This window comes from Chelonoidis abingdonii, chromosome 1 (assembly GCF_003597395.2).
Source record: "Chelonoidis abingdonii isolate Lonesome George chromosome 1, CheloAbing_2.0, whole genome shotgun sequence".
NCBI lineage: Eukaryota > Metazoa > Chordata > Testudines > Testudinidae > Chelonoidis > Chelonoidis abingdonii.
Genome location: NC_133769.1, coordinates 33,093,912 through 33,112,275, shown reverse-complemented (window position 1 = coordinate 33,112,275; position 18,364 = coordinate 33,093,912). Strand labels below are relative to the sequence as shown.

General features: G+C 38.6%; 1 protein-coding gene across 3 annotated transcripts in view; it reads right to left on the bottom strand.

Moving 5' to 3' along the window:
• GRAMD4 (GRAM domain containing 4) overlaps positions 1-18,364 on the bottom strand; it is a 112,043-nt gene that overhangs the window by 75,148 nt on the left and 18,531 nt on the right. For all 3 annotated transcript variants that reach the window (XM_075064975.1, XM_032768928.2, XM_032768926.2), the window contains exon 2: positions 10,994-11,114. Coding sequence is in view for 2 of the 3 variants with exons in the window: in XM_032768928.2 (XP_032624819.1) it covers positions 10,994-11,114 (121 nt within the window). In the remaining variant the exon portion in view is untranslated. The remainder of the gene's footprint in view (positions 1-10,993; positions 11,115-18,364) is intronic.

The following is an 18,364-nucleotide window of genomic DNA, read 5'->3' as shown; positions in this document are numbered from 1 at the left end:
CACTCCCATTATCAAGTGAATTCCATAGGCTCCCCATTCATATCAAGATCCAGTATAAAACTATATTACTGCGGCACCCAGAGGCCACAATCAGGATCACTGTGTTAAGTGCTGTACAAACACACAGGAAAAACAAATTTCAGCATGGTAACCATGTTAGTCTGTATCAGCAAAAACAACGAGGAGTCCTTGTGGCACCTTAGAAACTAAAATTTATTTGAGCTTAAGTTTTTGTGGGCTAAAACCCACTTCATCAGATGCATGGAGCGAAAAATACAGAAAGCAGTATAACTATTACAGCACGTGAAAAGATGGGAGTTGTCTTACCAAGTGGGGAGTCAGTGCTAACGAGGCCAATGTAATCAAGGTGGAAGTGGCCTATTCTCAGTTGACAAGAAGGTGTGAGTATCAGCAGAGGGGAAAATTACTTTTTGTAGTAACCGACCCATTCCCAGTCTTTATTCAGGCCTAATTTGATGGTGTCCAGTTTGCAAATTAATTCCAGTTCTGCAGTTTCTCATTGGAGTCTGTTTTTGAAGTTTAGTTGTTGAAGACTTGCCACTTTTAAGTCTGTTATTGAGTGTCCAGGGAGACTGAAGTGTTCTCCTACTGGTTTTTGGATGTTACAATTCTTGATGTTTGATTTGTGTTCATTTATTCTTTTCCATAGAGACTGTCCGGTTTGGCCAATGTACATGGCACAGAGGCATTGCTGGCACATGATGGCATATATCACATTGGTAGATGTGTAGGTGAACAAGCCCCTGATGGTGTGGTTGATGTGGTTAGATCTTATGATGGTGTCCCTTGAATAGATCTGCAGACAGAGTCCCTGTCCCCAAGATCTTAGAGTTAATTGGAGACACAAGCGAACGAAACAAACAATGGGTAGGGGGACAGGTAAAGGAGAGGAACAGAAACTCTTGCGGTGATAAGAGGTTTGCTATGTGCACAATCTGATGATTTGAAGACATGGGACTTCCCATGTGTATTCACATAGAGTGTGGTTGAACTGTACCACGGTGAAAACCTTAACATCTCATTCTGATTTGTGTTTAAATTTGAAACATTAATGGTAGAATAGTTAAGTATTTAATTTCCTTCGTTTTTTTTAAATGTATTTATTTTGAGGAAAGTGACCTGAAAAGCATTCTTTGCTGATTGGGTTAAAGTTCCTCTGGGTGTGGGGATCTGGTGCACGTCAGTATGGTGCACAAAAAAGCCTTGAGCAGTTTTTCCTCAAAGAGAAGTTTCCCTAATTGATTTTTACCTTAGAAATATCAAGAATGCTATATCTAGCCTTCCTAGAATTGCTGGAAGACATGGAGGTCTTGGAAGCACTCAGGAGCAAGGGACATTTAATCTTTAAGACAACCCCTTTCTTCCAGACATGAGACATTAAACAGTGACTAAAATTCCCTTCCCTCTCAATTGCTTAGGTGTGAGTCTCTTGTAACATCGTATTTTCAAATGATAGAGTTCTCCAGGGTAGACAAACCTATTTCTAAAATCAAAAAAGGAGGAGACAAGGTGGGTATTTGTTAAAGAGATTTATGCCTTCTCCGTATTGTAGCCTTTATGTTAAATTGAATTAATAGTTATGTGGTAAATTATAGCGTCACCATCTTATGTCAAGCATCCTTAAACCTAGTGGGGCTAAGTTAAAATCTTACAGCCTGTAGGCCTTGCATTACAGTCATTCTTCACTTATATATCTGGCCTATATACACAACATAGTTACAGTATGTGAAAGGCAAAAACCAAAAAGGTACAAGACCAGCTAGTTTTCCTTACTGATCACCTTTAAAAGAAAAAAGCTGCCTACTAACATTTAAGATATCCTAAATAGTGTTAGATAGTCAAACCTTACTGAAGTAAATGTGATATGTGGGGGTGAGGGGAAGAAAAAGACGTTTCTATCTTGGCTGACAGACACAAAAGCTTTTAATGAATGGTTGTAAAGTTCCAGACATTTACCAAACACAGCAAAAAATGTTAGCTCCATGGGGCAGGGAGAGTCTTTTTGTTGTGTTTCTACAGTACCTAGCAAAACGCAGTCTTGATCCCTGAATATTGCTCCTAGGTGCTACAATAATGAACTGCAGAACCTATTTAGAACTGCAATAACTACAAAATTTTCTGTTGCTGTTAATGCTTTATTTTATCTCTTATGTTTAAGAGTGAGAAATTACAGTTTTCTTCATGTGAACTGTCCAGGCAGTCAGGCAAATCTGGTTTAGATGGACATGGAGAATAAGAATCTTGTCCAGCCCTCTAGCAACGTAACACAGGGCATGGAGGGCCCTGTTAAACTGAGGCTATGTACACATTACAGCTTATGTCGGTATAAGTTATGTCGCTCTGGGGTGTGAATAAGCCACCCCCCTGGCAACATAAGTTACACAGACTTAAATACTGGTGTGGACAGTGCTATGTTGGTGACAGATCGTCTCCTGCTGACATAGCTACCACCGCTTGCAGAGGCTGGAGTAATTAAGTCGACGGGAGAGCTCTCTCCTGTCACCTTAAAGTGTCTGCACTGAAGTGTAGCCATAGCCTAAGTGTCTTAGCTGAATGTGACACTGGCAGATCAGGTGCCAGTTCACACGAAGGCCTTAGGCCTCACTGAACACATACAAATGCATAGTTGGAAACCTGTCTTGCTTCTCTGTGTGTTCGCATTATCAAAATAAATATTACATGTTAAGTTGGTACGTGTGTGTAGTGTTTTATAAAATGCCACTAGGATGTTGAACGTATTGTTCTCACTCAACTATACTCCATGTTATGAAGTGATAGCAAGCATTTGCTATTAACTCATCAACCAGGGAAAAAGCCTTGTACAATGTAAATGATAGTCTCAAACAACATATGAAATCCTGTTCATTAAACACAAATGAGCCACTGTGCGAGCTCAAGAATCGAAGACTTAATTAAGTGCATTCCTCCCCTGCTCCATGAAAAAGGGACCTAAATGGGAATTGTCGTCGATTTGTTTTTGGAGAGAAGATATAAATACGGTCACAAGAAAAATTCTTCCTCTGTTGGCTGTTTAGATTCTAACACGGCAGAGAACTGAACAAAGAGGTGGAGATTCTCCAGTTATTCTGGGTAACCCTGGAAGACTTCTGGGAAACTGTCAGAACACTGCATCTCTGCTATCTTTTGAAATTATAGACTGTGACTTGCCTGCACATATATTTTTACCTGCTTTAACCTCTCAATAGCTCACATTCCTTTTTCTTAATAATCCTTTAATTAGTTTACTATAGAATGGATAACCAGTGTTGTCTCTGGTATGATATCTGGGATGCAAATCAACCTGGTTGAGTGACTGGTCTCTTGGAACTGTATGTAATCTGAATATTTTGTGATTTTTTTGGAGGAACTGACCATCTATCACATAGTCCAGGTTGTCTGGGTGGCAATAAAGACTGGAGAATCTAAGGAGACTGCCTCAAACTCCATTATAAGACTATTGTAGTACTTTGGGAGTTCACATTTATTACTGGGTTGGTGAAATCTAATTATAGAACATACCACAAGTTGGGGTGTCTGCCCTGCTTTTGACAGTCTGCCCTGGGTAGACACTCATGGTTGCGAACCATTCCACACAGCATGTCACTGATATCCAGCAAGTATGATCAAAGTGATTCTTTAATCATTCGCAACATTAGTTTACTTCACTTCCCCCAACTTATCAGGGACTCCTTCATGGAGGATAGCTGCATACAAAAGTTTGAAGATTGAACTGGAAAGCAAAAAAGTATTATTTTTTTAAAAAGTGGAAAAATTATCTCCTTCACTGTCCTGTAACTTTGAAATGGCCAAAATTACTTTCCTCAGACTTGTAAAAACAAAAACACAAAACCAAAGAAGTTAAAGTCAAATCTAATCTGAAACCGAGCATGGAAGACGCCTACACATAGTAGAAATGACAAAAATACGATAAGCATGTGCAAAAAGGTGGTTATATAATGGAAACCTGAACTTAGTGCTACCTGTAGTTTTTCCATGAGCTCTTAACATTTGGCCAAGTTTTTTTTTAAGCATATTTAATAGTATACTCTGTAACAGCCCCTCTAAGACCAGTATGAGCAGTCACATAGTCAGCATTTGTTGAATTATATTCATAATTAAATCCTAATGAAAATCCTTCTATAAAGAATCTGTACATTTCACATAACACCCATTTCCCTAAAAACCAGAAATATCCCTATTTGTCTTTCAGAACCCAGTGCTTTTATCACTGTTTTTAACCAATCCCTAGAGATCCACCAAGTTTGGAGGCAGGCCCCATGGCCTTTTCTGAAGGGTGGGGGCGCAAACAGTACTGGGAGCAAACTCTACTCCTGTTACGGAGAGATCTGAGGGTAGCTCCAAGAGGAGACCCACATGCAGAATTCTTCTCCTAGAATCACCTACTGTGGAATGGGACGATCTGGGCCCTTATTAGGTGGGTGCTTTGCATAGGAATCAGAACAGAATAAAAGCCAGGAGACCAGACTTCCATTTCCGACATTAATTCCCTGTATTTCTCTGTGCAAGTCACTTAACATACCTATAAAACCCACCATCTCACAGGTAGAGCTTGACATGTCACACGCACAAAACTAATCTCTAGTAATATCATTCACCATTTTCTAACATAAAAAATGTAAAAAAAATCTGAATAAATGTAAATTAAGCTAAATAATTATTTAAATGTGTACACATATAGTGTATCCTCTTTGGTAGCAAAAAAAAAAAAAAAAAAAAAAAAAAAAAAGCACCAATCTAGTGTAAAGGCTATATTAAGTTGCAAATCAAAACACTGTAATGGTTACCAACAAATGAGAATGAACCTTCCTTTAGGAAAATTAAGTATAAATGCAATGCATAATTAAAGTCCACAACATAAATTAAGGTTTCCTGCTTGCAGAATTAAATCAAGATTAAAATCAGTAATTTAAATCAATCCACCCAGGTCAGGAGTCAATTACTTAAGAGAAAATGTATTATACTACTAATTTGAATGATGCCTAAAGCCAAGATGTGGAGGGATGTAAATTCTATGAGACAAGGGGCTAAAAGATTAAGCCAAAATGAAGCATGTAAGAACATAACTCATTTTCTGACCTTGATATTCATGATAATCAATGCAGAGTTGAGGATTACATCTAGACACCTGATGGGAGACTGAGTAATATGCAAATCTATTAAAATAATTATACTAAGAAAGTCTCAAAGTAGATAAAATAAGATTTTTAAATGCAAAAGAACCAAGTAAAGCAGCTCATGGCCCTTCACCTTTTACAAATTCTTCCTGATATTCAGCCTAAAGTTTACCTGCCTCTCAATTTCCTCCTTCTGTGACTAGTTACAGCTTTGCGTACCACCCTAAACTATTCCTCCACACCCTCACTCCACACCCTCAAATTCTTTGTAGGCTATGTCTTTTTACCAAATCACTGCTTAGCCAACCTCTACTTCTTTCACTCTTAAGCTTTCCTTGTTATTTAACCACACTAGTTCATTGATAATTTTTGTTGATCTTCTCTGAACTTTCTTCAGTTTGTCACTCTTTTAGTGTGGTGCACAAAAGTAGGCATAATATTCCCAAGTATGGTCAGACCAAAGCTGAGTTGAGAGGCACAGTTATCCTCCTACTGTATTAGGTAATATATCTCCACATATAACCCAAAACTGTTTTGCTGAACACGTTTAATGTGTGGTGAATTTAACCACACCCTAGTCTCTCCATTATTACTGCTTCTCAAGTTTCTTCCTCACAAGAGGCATTGATCTGAAACATCTCTCATGATTTAGTTTCCATTTTTCCAAATAGCATCTGATTTTGTTATTTATTGTCCATGTTTCTGATATGGTCCTTCTGTATCATTTTCTTGTCTTGAAAAAAGTGTTCACAATTCCAACTTTAGAATCAACTGCAAATCTCATGCCATTTACTTACCTTTTAAAGTCATTATATTCATAAGTTCAGAGCAGTATGGTCACCAATCCTTGCAGTACCGCTCTAGAACTATCCACCCAATTTCATACATTGCCGGCTCACCTTTGTTTAGTCTTTTCAGCCATAGGACAGAGTTTTTATCCTTTTAATCCACAGAGTTCTATTCAAGCTAACAGTTACATTTTTTAACTAAGAACTTGAAAGACATAATATCAAATGTTACATCCATTGCGTTTTCTTCATCTACCAAAAGGAGAAATTCAGGTTTGACTGAACACTCGTGCAATATAACATATAAACATATACAGTATCCTATATAGAAGGGAGACAGTTTTCCCCTTAGCCCAGCTAATTCCATGACTCATGTTCTTATAACAAAATATTATTTGGCCATGCTAATAATTTAAAGACATTTTCAAAGCTTTTACAAAATCTCTTAACCCTTTAGGCTTCAAGTTTAATTCCAGGACATTTGTTAAACTAAGCAAAAACAACTATGGGCGGGCACACACCATTTGCCTTCCATCTCTTTGTGGTTATGCAAACTTGCAGCTTTGGTGAACTGAATGGATATATTGTGCAACTAACATTAAAAACAGAAAAAACAATGAGGAGTCCTTGTCACACTTTAGGGACCAGTCTGTAAGTGCCACAGGGGGGACTCATTGTTTTTGCTGATACAGACTAACACGGCTACCTCTCTGAAACGTATTAAAAACAGAGCCACTGAAGGCCATATTCCAGCAGATCCACAATTTTAGCATCTCAGTTCTAGTGACAACAAAAACAAACATTTACTATCCAAAGGAACATTTTTGTGCTTTATTGTGTGCACCTTTTCTATAAACCTGATATATTGATCAATAAATAGATACTGCCTCTTTCTTGTGCAATGAACTTAACTTGGGATCTAAAAAGTGAAGATTTCTTGTTTCTTTCCATTACTCAAAAATTCTCAAGATTATCTTTGCCTGAAGTTTGTAGTTTTGCATTGAAGAATCAGTTAATTAAAACTCAGGTTGAGACACATTTCAAAGGCTAACTGACCCAACCTCAGCCCCATGGTTTCTTGCTAACAAGACAGAAATGTGTTAACTAAACATATGAGAGAGAAAACAGTATGATTTCTTTGGACTTTCTCCTAGTACATAAACAGCATGGGAGCATTAGTTTAGTATCATATTGTGGTGTTATAGTTTGTGCTTTGCTAATATGTAACAGATACAAGTATCAGATACCTAGGGCAACATACAACCTTAAAGAAAAATTGCCTAAGCATCAAAATAGGATGCATCAGCAAACCACAGTAAGTGTACTAATTATAAATGCACTCATTTATACAAGTCATCCAATTATGTATTACTATTTAACAACAACAAGTGAACAAGAAACTTGCTTGGAGCAAGTGCCAAGCGCCTCAAGGTAACCCAGGAACACCCGGGTACTAGCGTAAGCCACTCATATGGCCTGACTTAGACTTCCACCATCCTCTCCACTGCTTTATTCCCTCCACACACCCTGTCTTTTCTGCATTTAATATTTCAAAAAGAAAAAAGAAGTGTCCCACATTAGTCTTGGTCTTTGATCACAAATAAAATCCAGTATAAATATACACTTAAGGAAACCAAGAAACTGCAATTGCCATTTAATCTGCTTTTTCCACCTACAGTGAGTGAAGTAACAAAAATTGTTTTGGAAAGAGACCCTCACTGGTACTACTAACTAGATGTATATATTTTAACAAAAAATGGACATCAGCACTTCTTTGCTAACTGTAAAGATGTTCTAAGATATTTCTCTTTCACAACACAGTTTCTTTCTGTTGGTCTATTATCTAAGTCAGTCCTGTGTTTGTGACATCAGGTTCATTGCCATGAAGATCTACATTATTGTGAAAGTCAAAACTAACAACAGGTCAAAATTCTGCTCCACTTGCATCATTTGTGCATCCTCCAGTATGCTATATGGAATGGAAATGCGCAAAAAAATATGGCCCTATACAATGTTCCCTCTAATTTGTTCCATTCATGTCCACCAATATCCAGGTAATGTGCAGATGTGCACTACGAGTAGAAAAAAAACACACCAAGATGTAATATATATTTTTAAAAAGTTACCATTGGGATAATTACTCCAGCCAGGACAGATTAAGCATTTTAGAACTCACTATTCAAAGAATTAAAGAAAGAAATAAAATTGTGAAATGCATAGACCAGACAAAAAACTAAAACCGCAATTTTAAAGAATAAAATTACAGAGACGTGTGTGAGACAGAAAAAGTGAGAGTGGTGTGTGAGTGAGTGTGCGCGCGCGAGAGCACGTGCTGGCTGCTGGGGAAGTGTATGAGAGACCGTGCTCTCTCTAAGCAGTCAGGCAAATCACCAGTCTGAAGGCTTGTTCAGACCTCAGCACTAGCAGTCATATCTAACTCCCAAGTCCTGTCCCTCCTGCCTCTGCGGAGATGGGGTACCTGGGCAGGGGGAGGTAGACTCCCTGACATCAGCACACTCTCCCCCTCTGCTCAGCAATCAGGAGAGTCCCAGGAGCAGCTGGCCAGGGGCTCCAAGGAAGAGGGCAGGAGCAACATGGCTGCAGAGCAGCAGCGGGAGGGGTAGCTGAATACAGTCGCTGGATGTGTGCAGCTCTGCTAATCAAGTGCTCAGCACTTGATTAACTCTTGGGTGGCCGTGCACCTTAGAGGGAACACTGAACTATAAGCTCCCTATGTTCAAACAGAATGATTATTCAGCCTGCAGTAGTGTACAGTAGTTTACAATACACTAGTTTACAATCTGGAAGGAGAAAGGTAATGACGGGGAGGAAGGGAAAAGATACAGACAGAGGGTTCAAAGGCTGAAAGTTGGCACACATATTGGTAGTTCCATGGGGCTGCCTTTTGTTTATTCATGAACTATCCCCCAAACATCCTCCTCCTTTGTCATTATTAGCTGACTAGTTTCTTGTAGGCTTCCTTGGGGAAAAGGGGAATGAGACGCAATAGCAGAGCACTTTTTGTTTATACATAAATGACTTAAGAAATATTGGTGAAGCGAGTATCCACTTATCTTACTTCTCAAAATAGGAAATTCCCTGTTTATACAAGATGTATTTTGCAGACAGCTGCATGACAAGCCTCCCTTTACTGTTTTCTATATTTTACTTTTGATAGCCCAACTCTCATCCTCCATTTTGAAACTTATCCTCCAAGGATAAAGTAAATAGACTTCACATTTCAATCATGTTCTTCTATTCAGCATGTATCTCCTCCTGGAGGCAACCAAACACTGCTAGTACCATAGGATGCTCACCATTACCTGGGCTCATACCACAATCTAGAAAAAAAACACTTAGCATTTGTTTACTCTAGAGAGAATAAGCAAGTGGGGCAGGGAATGGAAAGGAGAAAGGAACCATATCAGAAAAATAAATTCTGGTCTGGTACAATAGACCAGCAGCCAGATTATTCTAATCAGGCCAGAAATGTATTTTAAGATTTTGGTGATTTCTTCACTACCAGTTTACTATCCTGTCCCCTTTTGTATCCATAATTGGCTGCTACTCAACCTCAGACAGGACAAGATTCTGTCACTGCAGCATAAGCAAGGGTGCTGCTTTGGCAATATGACAAGGGGTTTCTTACAAGGGTGGGGGCAAACTGATCTACCTGGATGTCATGAATAAGGCTATGATTTTGTCATGGAGGTCACAGAAGTCACAGAATCAATGACTTCCAAAGAACTCTGTGACTTCAGCCCCAGTGGCTGGGAGCTGCAGGGTTCCACCACCTCCCACAGTGGCAGGGAGCTGTAATGTAGCCCCACTGCCTGAGGCAGTGATCCCCCAAGCTTCCCAGCTGCCGCAGACAAGGGGGACCCCCGCAGCTCCCTGTTCGCCACCTTGAGGGACAGGGGGACCCCCGCAGCACCCCAGCCACCGCTGCTGGGAAAGGGGCAGGGAGACTCTGGAGCTCCCCTGTGCCGCTGGGAAGAGGGCAGGGGGACCCTGGAGCTGAGTTCTCATGGGTGGTGAGGGCCCCAGAACTGGCAGCTGCGGGGTGGCTGGGCAATCCCTTCCCATTTTATCATGGATATTTTTAGTAAAAGTCAGGGACAGGTCACGGGCTTTTGTGAATTTTTCTTTGAAACTTAATATTTTGAAGTTTTAAAAAAGTAAATTAAAATTGCCTCTTGTAGGGAAGCAATTGAGCGAGAACATCAACTTTAACAACACATCAGCACTAAAACATTATGATCAGTCAGAAGAGACTCTCTTAATATCAGCTAAAAAGAGAATTGTTTGCCTTTCACTCCCATCCTTAATGTTTGCCTTAATGTAACCTCCTGGCAAATTTGAACTCCAATGTTACTAATGTAGAAGTGCAGTCAGATTCCTACAGCTTTCCTATTCCACAATATCGTAACTTCTGGATATGAATGGGAATTCTTTTATGCCTATATTTCACTAAGTTGATATTTTATGGACCACCAATATTATACATTTGGTAACAGTTTCCATATAATTAAAAGAGGAAAACATACATATTTTAAGACGTTTCTGGCAAAGCAGGGCACTTGCTAAGGAAACGCTTAATTTGACTTTTTTTTTTTTTTTTTTTAAAAGAGAAAAATCTTCTTTCACCCTTCTTGTAATTAAGCAACTAAATAAGGGGAAAAACTAGCACATAGTTATTTTAGACATACCCTCAGATGTCAATATATATGAAACATTCACCAGTTCCAAACAGTAAATAAAATATTTGAAAGAAACACTTGTTTTTTCCTTTTTCCTACAAAAACCTACCACCACTAAATTATTCTGATGAGGCTTTAAAAAAAAAAAAAAAAAACCCTTATCACTTTTCTTCAGATCACCTCATATGTGGTACACATCTTGCATCAAACCCAAACAAAGACAGCATACATCAAAAAACCTCAGCCACTGCCAAACAGGTTTTCCATACTTCCCTATTCTCCATGCACACCAAGCCATATTTCAATAAGCGTGGACATTCCTTATTCAAGAGCATTCTTTATTACTTACGTAAAAAGTGTTTTTCCAGTAAGGCGATTTCCAGGTGACCTTTGATCTCATTTAATCTATCAGACTCTGTTCTGTTAAAATCCTGGACTCCTGATGCCATGTTGATGGTCCCTGGACCAGCCTATGAAAAAGGAGAGGGGGGGGAAAAAAAAATACATTGACAACTCAGAAGGAAGATTCTCCTGAAGTGTCATTTAAATACTTCAATTTACCTCAAAAACAGTAAACAAAGAGCTGTGTGGAAAAAATGTGTAAGCATTTGAAGCCAACAACTCAGCAATGCTCTTATTCAGCATTAGAATTACTATAATGAATCAATAACAGCATCCCCCTCAGACAGGTTTACTCAGTGCGCTTGCCAAGAAAGATTCTAGATTTGCTGCAACATGACAATCATTTCACTTCCCTCTTGCTGGCTGGAGGTGCATTTCAAATAACCCCCTTTTCCCTTTAATTTGACACATGGCCATTTAAAACAAAATCCAATATGCACACAAGCAACAATCTATGTCCTGGTCTCGGGGCTGTGAAAAATCCACATTCCAGAGTGTCAGAGCTATGCTGATCTCAACAACCAGTGCAGACGCAGTAAGGTTGATGAAAGTGTTCTTCTGCTGACCTAGCTACTGTTGCTCAGGGAGGTGCAGTTATTACAGGAGGAGTTACTTCCATTGCAGTAGTGTATGTCTACACTATGGGGCCACAAAGGCAGAGCTGCAGTTCCATAGCTATACAAATGTAACCCCCGGTAGCACACAGACAAGCCTTAACAAAAAACAGATTTTCTAAGCACTGACTACCATTCTGTACAAATCCTCTCTTGCGTATATGCAAATACTTTAACATCAAGACATAATCCTGAAGGAAGAAAATCTACAATCCTGATGCAAGAAAGGCAATAAAAAACCAGCAGGGCTATTTTGTGGTATTTTTACAGGAATGAGGGTAGTGTCCAAAAGACGATGCTGCAGGACAAAAACTCTAGGCTTTTGCATCTTTTAGAGGTGATTTATCATCATCATCATCATCATCACCAGCAGCGGCTACATAAACTAAGCACTGGAAATACTGCAGAATGTGAAAATCAAAGAAGAATGCATGGCTTCTAACAAGCAGCAGCAGCAGCTTGCACAACATGAAACAACAAAGGAACAGATGTACTTTCATAGTAAGAGGCAGGTGAGGATGCTATGTTTCTGGAAATAGTCTTAAATTACAAGGAAGACAGATTTCTGTTTTGCAAGATGGTTAATTAAAACACCACGTGCAATCACAACTAGCAATGCACAAACCCTATAGATTGCTTTTGGATGTAAGCTCTTGGAGCTACTCCTGGTATTAAATGCTTGCCAGATGCAAGCTTTTATAGTATTCATTTTATAAGTAAAGCAAAGGTGAATTTTTATTCTTAGCCCACGATTGAGTTACCTGTACACATTCAGAACTCAAGTGAGAACATGAGTACTTTTGAAAAAAATGAAACATTTCATACAAAAATAAAATCCAGTAACCAAATTAGTATAATATGATCTAAATATAGTCAAGTAATTCAGCAAGTTAACAGAACTGTTTTAAATTTTAAACTAAATTAAATGTTTAAAAACTAATTATAAGTATTTAGTTTTAAAATCAGCAAAGAGTCTTGTGGCACCTTATAAACTAACAGACATATTGGAGCATGAGCTTTTGTGGGTGAATACCCACTTCGTCGGATGCATGTTTTAAAATGTTCTTTTGTATCCCATCCAAAGGTTTTAAAAGCAGATCAGCGATTTATTCATAACATACACAGCATATACATTTGCACTGTTAGGAATTATTTATACTTTAAGTACCCTGTCAATGTACCTGTAACAGAGAGGCCCATTGGTGCCCACAGGCAAAAGGGTTCACTATTCTCTGTGATCAAGTCCTATATCAGACCTGAAACTCACTACACCTAATACACTGTTTCTTGGTATTTATCCAAAAAGAGTTGCTTATAAGGCTCTACTGAAAGCCTGTCATGATTATGGGTATTGACAAGTTATAAGATGTGTATATGGATAATATTGAAAATTATACTCTTATGGTACTGAGTGAGTGATCCAGGAAATGTGTCTTGGTGAGGGAGGGAGTTATCTGTCTCTGGCAGGCAAATTTTGTAATACATGGTTCAATTGCCTACCCTTGCCCTATCCCCAAGCACTCAATGGAAAACCAACTGTAAACAATCAAAGCCATTTGAACGTAACAAGAAACATTATAACAGACTTTGTGATTGATTGGTGTCACTATCTCTGGTGGAGTACCCGAGTTGAGCACTCGGCGGTCAATTTATCACATATAGACTAGACGTGATAAATCGACCCCCACTGGATCAATTGCTGCCCATCAATCCAGCGGGTAACATAGACAAGCTCTTAGTGAACAGAAACAAAAGACTGATTCGGTATGTGAGAGCAGAGAAAGACCCTCTGTGCATCCATTCACTGAAGAGCTATCTTGTTGAGCAGGTGTTTTTGGGAGGAGGGATAACTCAGTGCTTTGAGCATTGGCCTGCTAAACCCAGGGTTGAGAGTTCAATCCTTGACGGGGCCATTTACGGATCTGGGGCAAAAATTAGTCTGGGGATTGGTCCTGCTTTGAGCAGGGGGTTAGATTAGATGACCTCCTGAGGTCCCTCCCAACCCTGATATTCTATGATTTTTCATGAAACCTGACTCTCAGTCCTGGGTACCTCAAGAACCATCACAGTACTATTTTATTAAAATGTACATATTTTCTTAATTGGAGTTATAAAGATGCAGAACTTGAATCTCACACTAATGAACTGTAATATAACAGATTCCATTCTTACAAGGCTTCAAACCAGGACTGAAAAATTGATGATAAAAAGAAATCAGATTTTTTTACTTCAATTAAACAAAGGTTACTTTTTAAAAAAAATAAACCTAAAATTAAAATTTGAAATTGATAACCTGTTAAGGCCTAAATTTATTATAATCTATTAAAATAATTTAATATTTTTTGTACTTCATTTAAAGAGTACATTTTCTGCCAAGTTTTAAAGAAAGTCAAACCGCTGAACTGGTGGAAATCAATGGCTAAGCAACTAGGAACCACAGTTTGCTGATGCGCTAACTCAACTTTTGATAGCAGTAGCCTCTTTTGCAGGTTCAGAAAAACTATTTTCTTCATTTCAGTTTATTTAGCTAGTTCAGTTCGATGACTACTTCATTCAAAAGTTAAGAAATCTCACCCGGAAGTTTAAGAAGCAGGCAAGGTTGTTTTCCTCTTCCAATTTATGAATACAAACTAAGTGTAGAGGATCAGATCTACTAGTTCTAAACTGCAGAAGGACATGATTACCAGAAACAAGCACTTCAATACATTAAACTACAGATACTTCCTTTGTTTAATAAATCAGTTTTTAATGCCAAAAAATGATTTCCCTTATGTATCCAGCAACTTTAAAGGTAGCTTTATTAAATTAGAAAAATAAACTGTTTTTGATCATTAACTGAATTTGAATTTTAATCCTAATCCTAGTAGAGCTTGACACAAGTCTCAAGATATTAATCTAGTAAAATAAGAAATGAATCATTCACCATTTTCTAATAAAATGTAAAAATTAAAAATCTCAATATATGTAAGTTAAGTTATTTAAGCAATTACATAGATGTGTTGATAGTATCATACTATCCTCCCGGCTAGAGAAGAAGCCCCAAATTTAGAGTAAAGGCTATATTTAGTTGCAAAGCAACACATTTTAATTGTTATTGACCAATGAGAATCAACTTATCTTTAGGAAAATTATTAAAGTCTGTGATTTACAAATCAAGGTTCCCTGCTAGCTGATTTAAATCATGATTAAAATTGGTGATTTAAATCACTGATTTAAAAAAATAAAAAATAAAAAAATCAATCCACCCTGTTTAAAACCATTGTTGAAACCTAGCCTATTGGCTAACCCTGTAGGTGAATGTGAACAAGTAATTAGTATCCCAGTATCAGTTTCCTCATCTGTAAATATGGATCATCTAGTACATTTACAAAGCTTTTACAAAACTTCATTTGTTACTTTTTGTAAGACATTAAGAAACTCAGACCTACTCTACGCTTAAGATTTAGGTCAACATAGCTACAGTGCTCAGGGGTGTGAAAAAGCCACACCCTTGAGCATCAGCTATAAATTATGCAGTTGGCATCAAGCACTTACAAGTGACAAATCCTCAACTCCCAGTGTAAAAGATAATACAGGGCTGTTTAAGGAACTGTGCCACAACATGCCACACATCAAACTGCAAAATGTCACAGAACAGGATGTCATACCAAGCAGAAATATTCACTGGCCAGCAGAACCATATCAGGAAATCTCTAAGGACACTGCTTTCAAAGAGCTACAACTCAGTCCTCACTATACAAGATTCTGGAAGCTATCATCGGGATTATTTTTTCTTAGTTTAAAAAGTAGTACATCTCAAAACTGAATTATATCAAATATGTAATACATCCCTGAATGCCTGGGAGTGACCAGGAAGGCGGAGCAAAGCTACCAGTAATTCAGGATACAAAGGAGTTAGCAAGGTTTGCCAGTGTGGCCAAATGCAAGAAAACTGCTCTCTAAAAAGGAAGTGGAGGAGGGAGGCAGGCAGAAATCAGGCTTATGCCCTTTCTTGCATCTTTGTGATATGTAGAGAAAGCCGGCAAAGAGATTCCCACACAGAATAGTTTTCTGCTAATTTCTCACATTAGCAGTTGAGCTCCTCTCTAGCTTGGACAAAATAAGGACTAGCTGATATGATGTTGACCACAAAGTGTTCCTGTATACAGAGTTGTAGGAAGCATCACGGTAGTAAACATTCAAACACAATTAAATTTTGTAGTGAAGACAAGGTCTAAGACTTTATGACAACTAGTGAAATAACAACATCACAAGAGCCAAGAGAGTGAAGGCTCAGCAACGGAAGGGGGTAAGAGGAGGAAGTTGGTGGCATATATGCCTCAAATCACCATCAACATTCTGTGGTTTGAAGCAGTAACTTGCCAACTCAGGGTTTAAAGGGTAGTATGTATAAAAACATTTCACAATAAGCATCATCCCTCAGCTTCAGTCTGCATTCAAATTCAAATTGCAAACTCCTTAGACTAGAAACAATGCATCTTCTGCTTGTTTAATACTAAGGCTACTGACACCAGTCACAAAGTCAGCTTATAGTATGAGCATGGTAGTTGACAATGCACTACATTAAAAGCAACAGACTAGTTTAAGGGCTACTCCTGGGAGAATTCTGCACACACAAAAATTAAAAATTCCGTGACCAGTATTTTAAAATTCTGCAAAATTTTGCATGTTATAATCTGTACATTATCATCAAGCTGGTTTCAATTATTTTTGTAATTTATTTAAACTACAATAAAATTGATGGAGAATGCGAGTGGGGAACACTGAAAGAAATAACCAAACCCCCTTTGTCTAATAGTAATGTATGTTGACCCTTTAACTTCCAGATATTAGTCAACAAATATACGCAGCCATATGCTCAGCATTACATCATAGGCAACTGAAGAGCAAGTGAAGGCTGGGGAATTAAACTCACAATTTATACTGGCTACTGACCATCTCCCAAAAGGTCCGCAGCAAACCATTCATGGAGCACATTTTGATAGGAAACTTTTTCATTCCAAACATTTAGACCAGTTCTAAACACTAAAGCACCATAAGTATTTACAAGGCCATACTGTCCTTTACAATAAGGCTCCTTTACATCACTTTGGCAACATAAAGAAGCCTTAAAATTTTTTGCACCTGTTTTATAGTCCAGGGGGAATTCACTAAGAACAATCACAATAATTCACTAATCAGGCAGGCTGCCACATTCTGCTCTGCCTGAGGGAACAGAGCCTGCCCCACGCCTACTCTTCAGAAACACCCCAAAGCCTGGCCCCTCCACGCCGAGTATGGCACAATAGTGAGCAAGAGGGACAGAGTCTCTCTCCCTCACACACACACGGCTGCCCAGCCCCAGCAGTTATGTCTCTATCATCTGCTCTGGGTGCCCAAACCAACCTGCCTGCACTGCCGGGGATGGGACACATGACCACTCTTGCGGCTTCCCTTTGCTTCATCATCAGGAGTCATTTTTCTGCGGGGAAGCAAAGAAATCTGTGGAGTCCATGAATTCTGCACAAGCGCAATGAGGCAGAATTCCCCCAGGAGTAAAAGGCAACAGCTTTACTCAAGGCTATATTCCTCCAAAGTCTCATTTCTTACTCATTCATATCGAACATCCAAAGCAGAGATCTTAACCTCGTACTTAAAAAAAAGATAAAAGATGTACAAGATGTTGGCCATTGTCCTCACTGACTAGAGCACCTAGGCCTCCTCATTCCCACTCCTGTACTTTAGCTATTAGACAACAATGCCTCTTATTTAATATAACTATATCTTAATATGGTGGATATTGTTCACTGTTGGTCAAGGAGGGTAATTTTGGCAGTAATTTTCTGGCTTGATGGTTTGGTTTATGGTAAATGGTACAATTCAGGCATCTGGTGTTTTTTCTTGCCATGTACTTTTGCACAACGTTTAGGATCCCTGCAGTATATGATACACATTCTAGCAAGCATAAATCTAAAGAAGTTAAAAATACAAGAAGTTCAGTACAATCAAAATACTATGTACAAAAATGAGCATCTGGACATTTGAGTCTGCAGCTAATTTTGAGCACCTAGCAACAGAGAATGAAGAAAACCACAGTTTGATTAACTGGTTTAGGATAAGACGACAATCTCAGGTGGGGCTTGCAAAACTGCATGCTAAGCTAATGTATATCTTCTTAGATACTGACATCGTACTTAAATCGGTCTCCTATTTCCTAGGGCAACATGTGAGAGGAGTGAGGAGGCAGCATACCAAGCCCTTGGGAAATAATACCACATGCCATTTCAAGGTAAGCTATTTGCCCATCCAAAGAGTTGGCCTTGGTTAATAAAGGGAGGCAAGTACTGCCCAGTACTTCTGACCGGAAGGACAGTGTGTCTGGAACAAAGGACTCTGGAATGTGTTAAGAAAAAGAGAAAAGTGAAAGGAAAAGTGTATAAATTGGTAAAACTCTCTGAATTAACACTAAAAATTTGGAATTATTTCCAGAGTTTGAAAAGCAGCAGAAAGTTAAAACTAGAGACCCTGTTGCATGCCACATAACCCCAAAATTTAATACTGTTCTAGTTTAGATATAAATGCTGAAAGGTTTCAGAGTAGCAGCCGTGTTAGTCTGTATCCGCAAAAAGAACAGGAGTACTTGTGGCACCTTAGAGACTAACAAATTTATTTGAGCATAAGCTTTCGTGGGCTACAGCCCACTTCATTGGATGCTTAGACTGTAT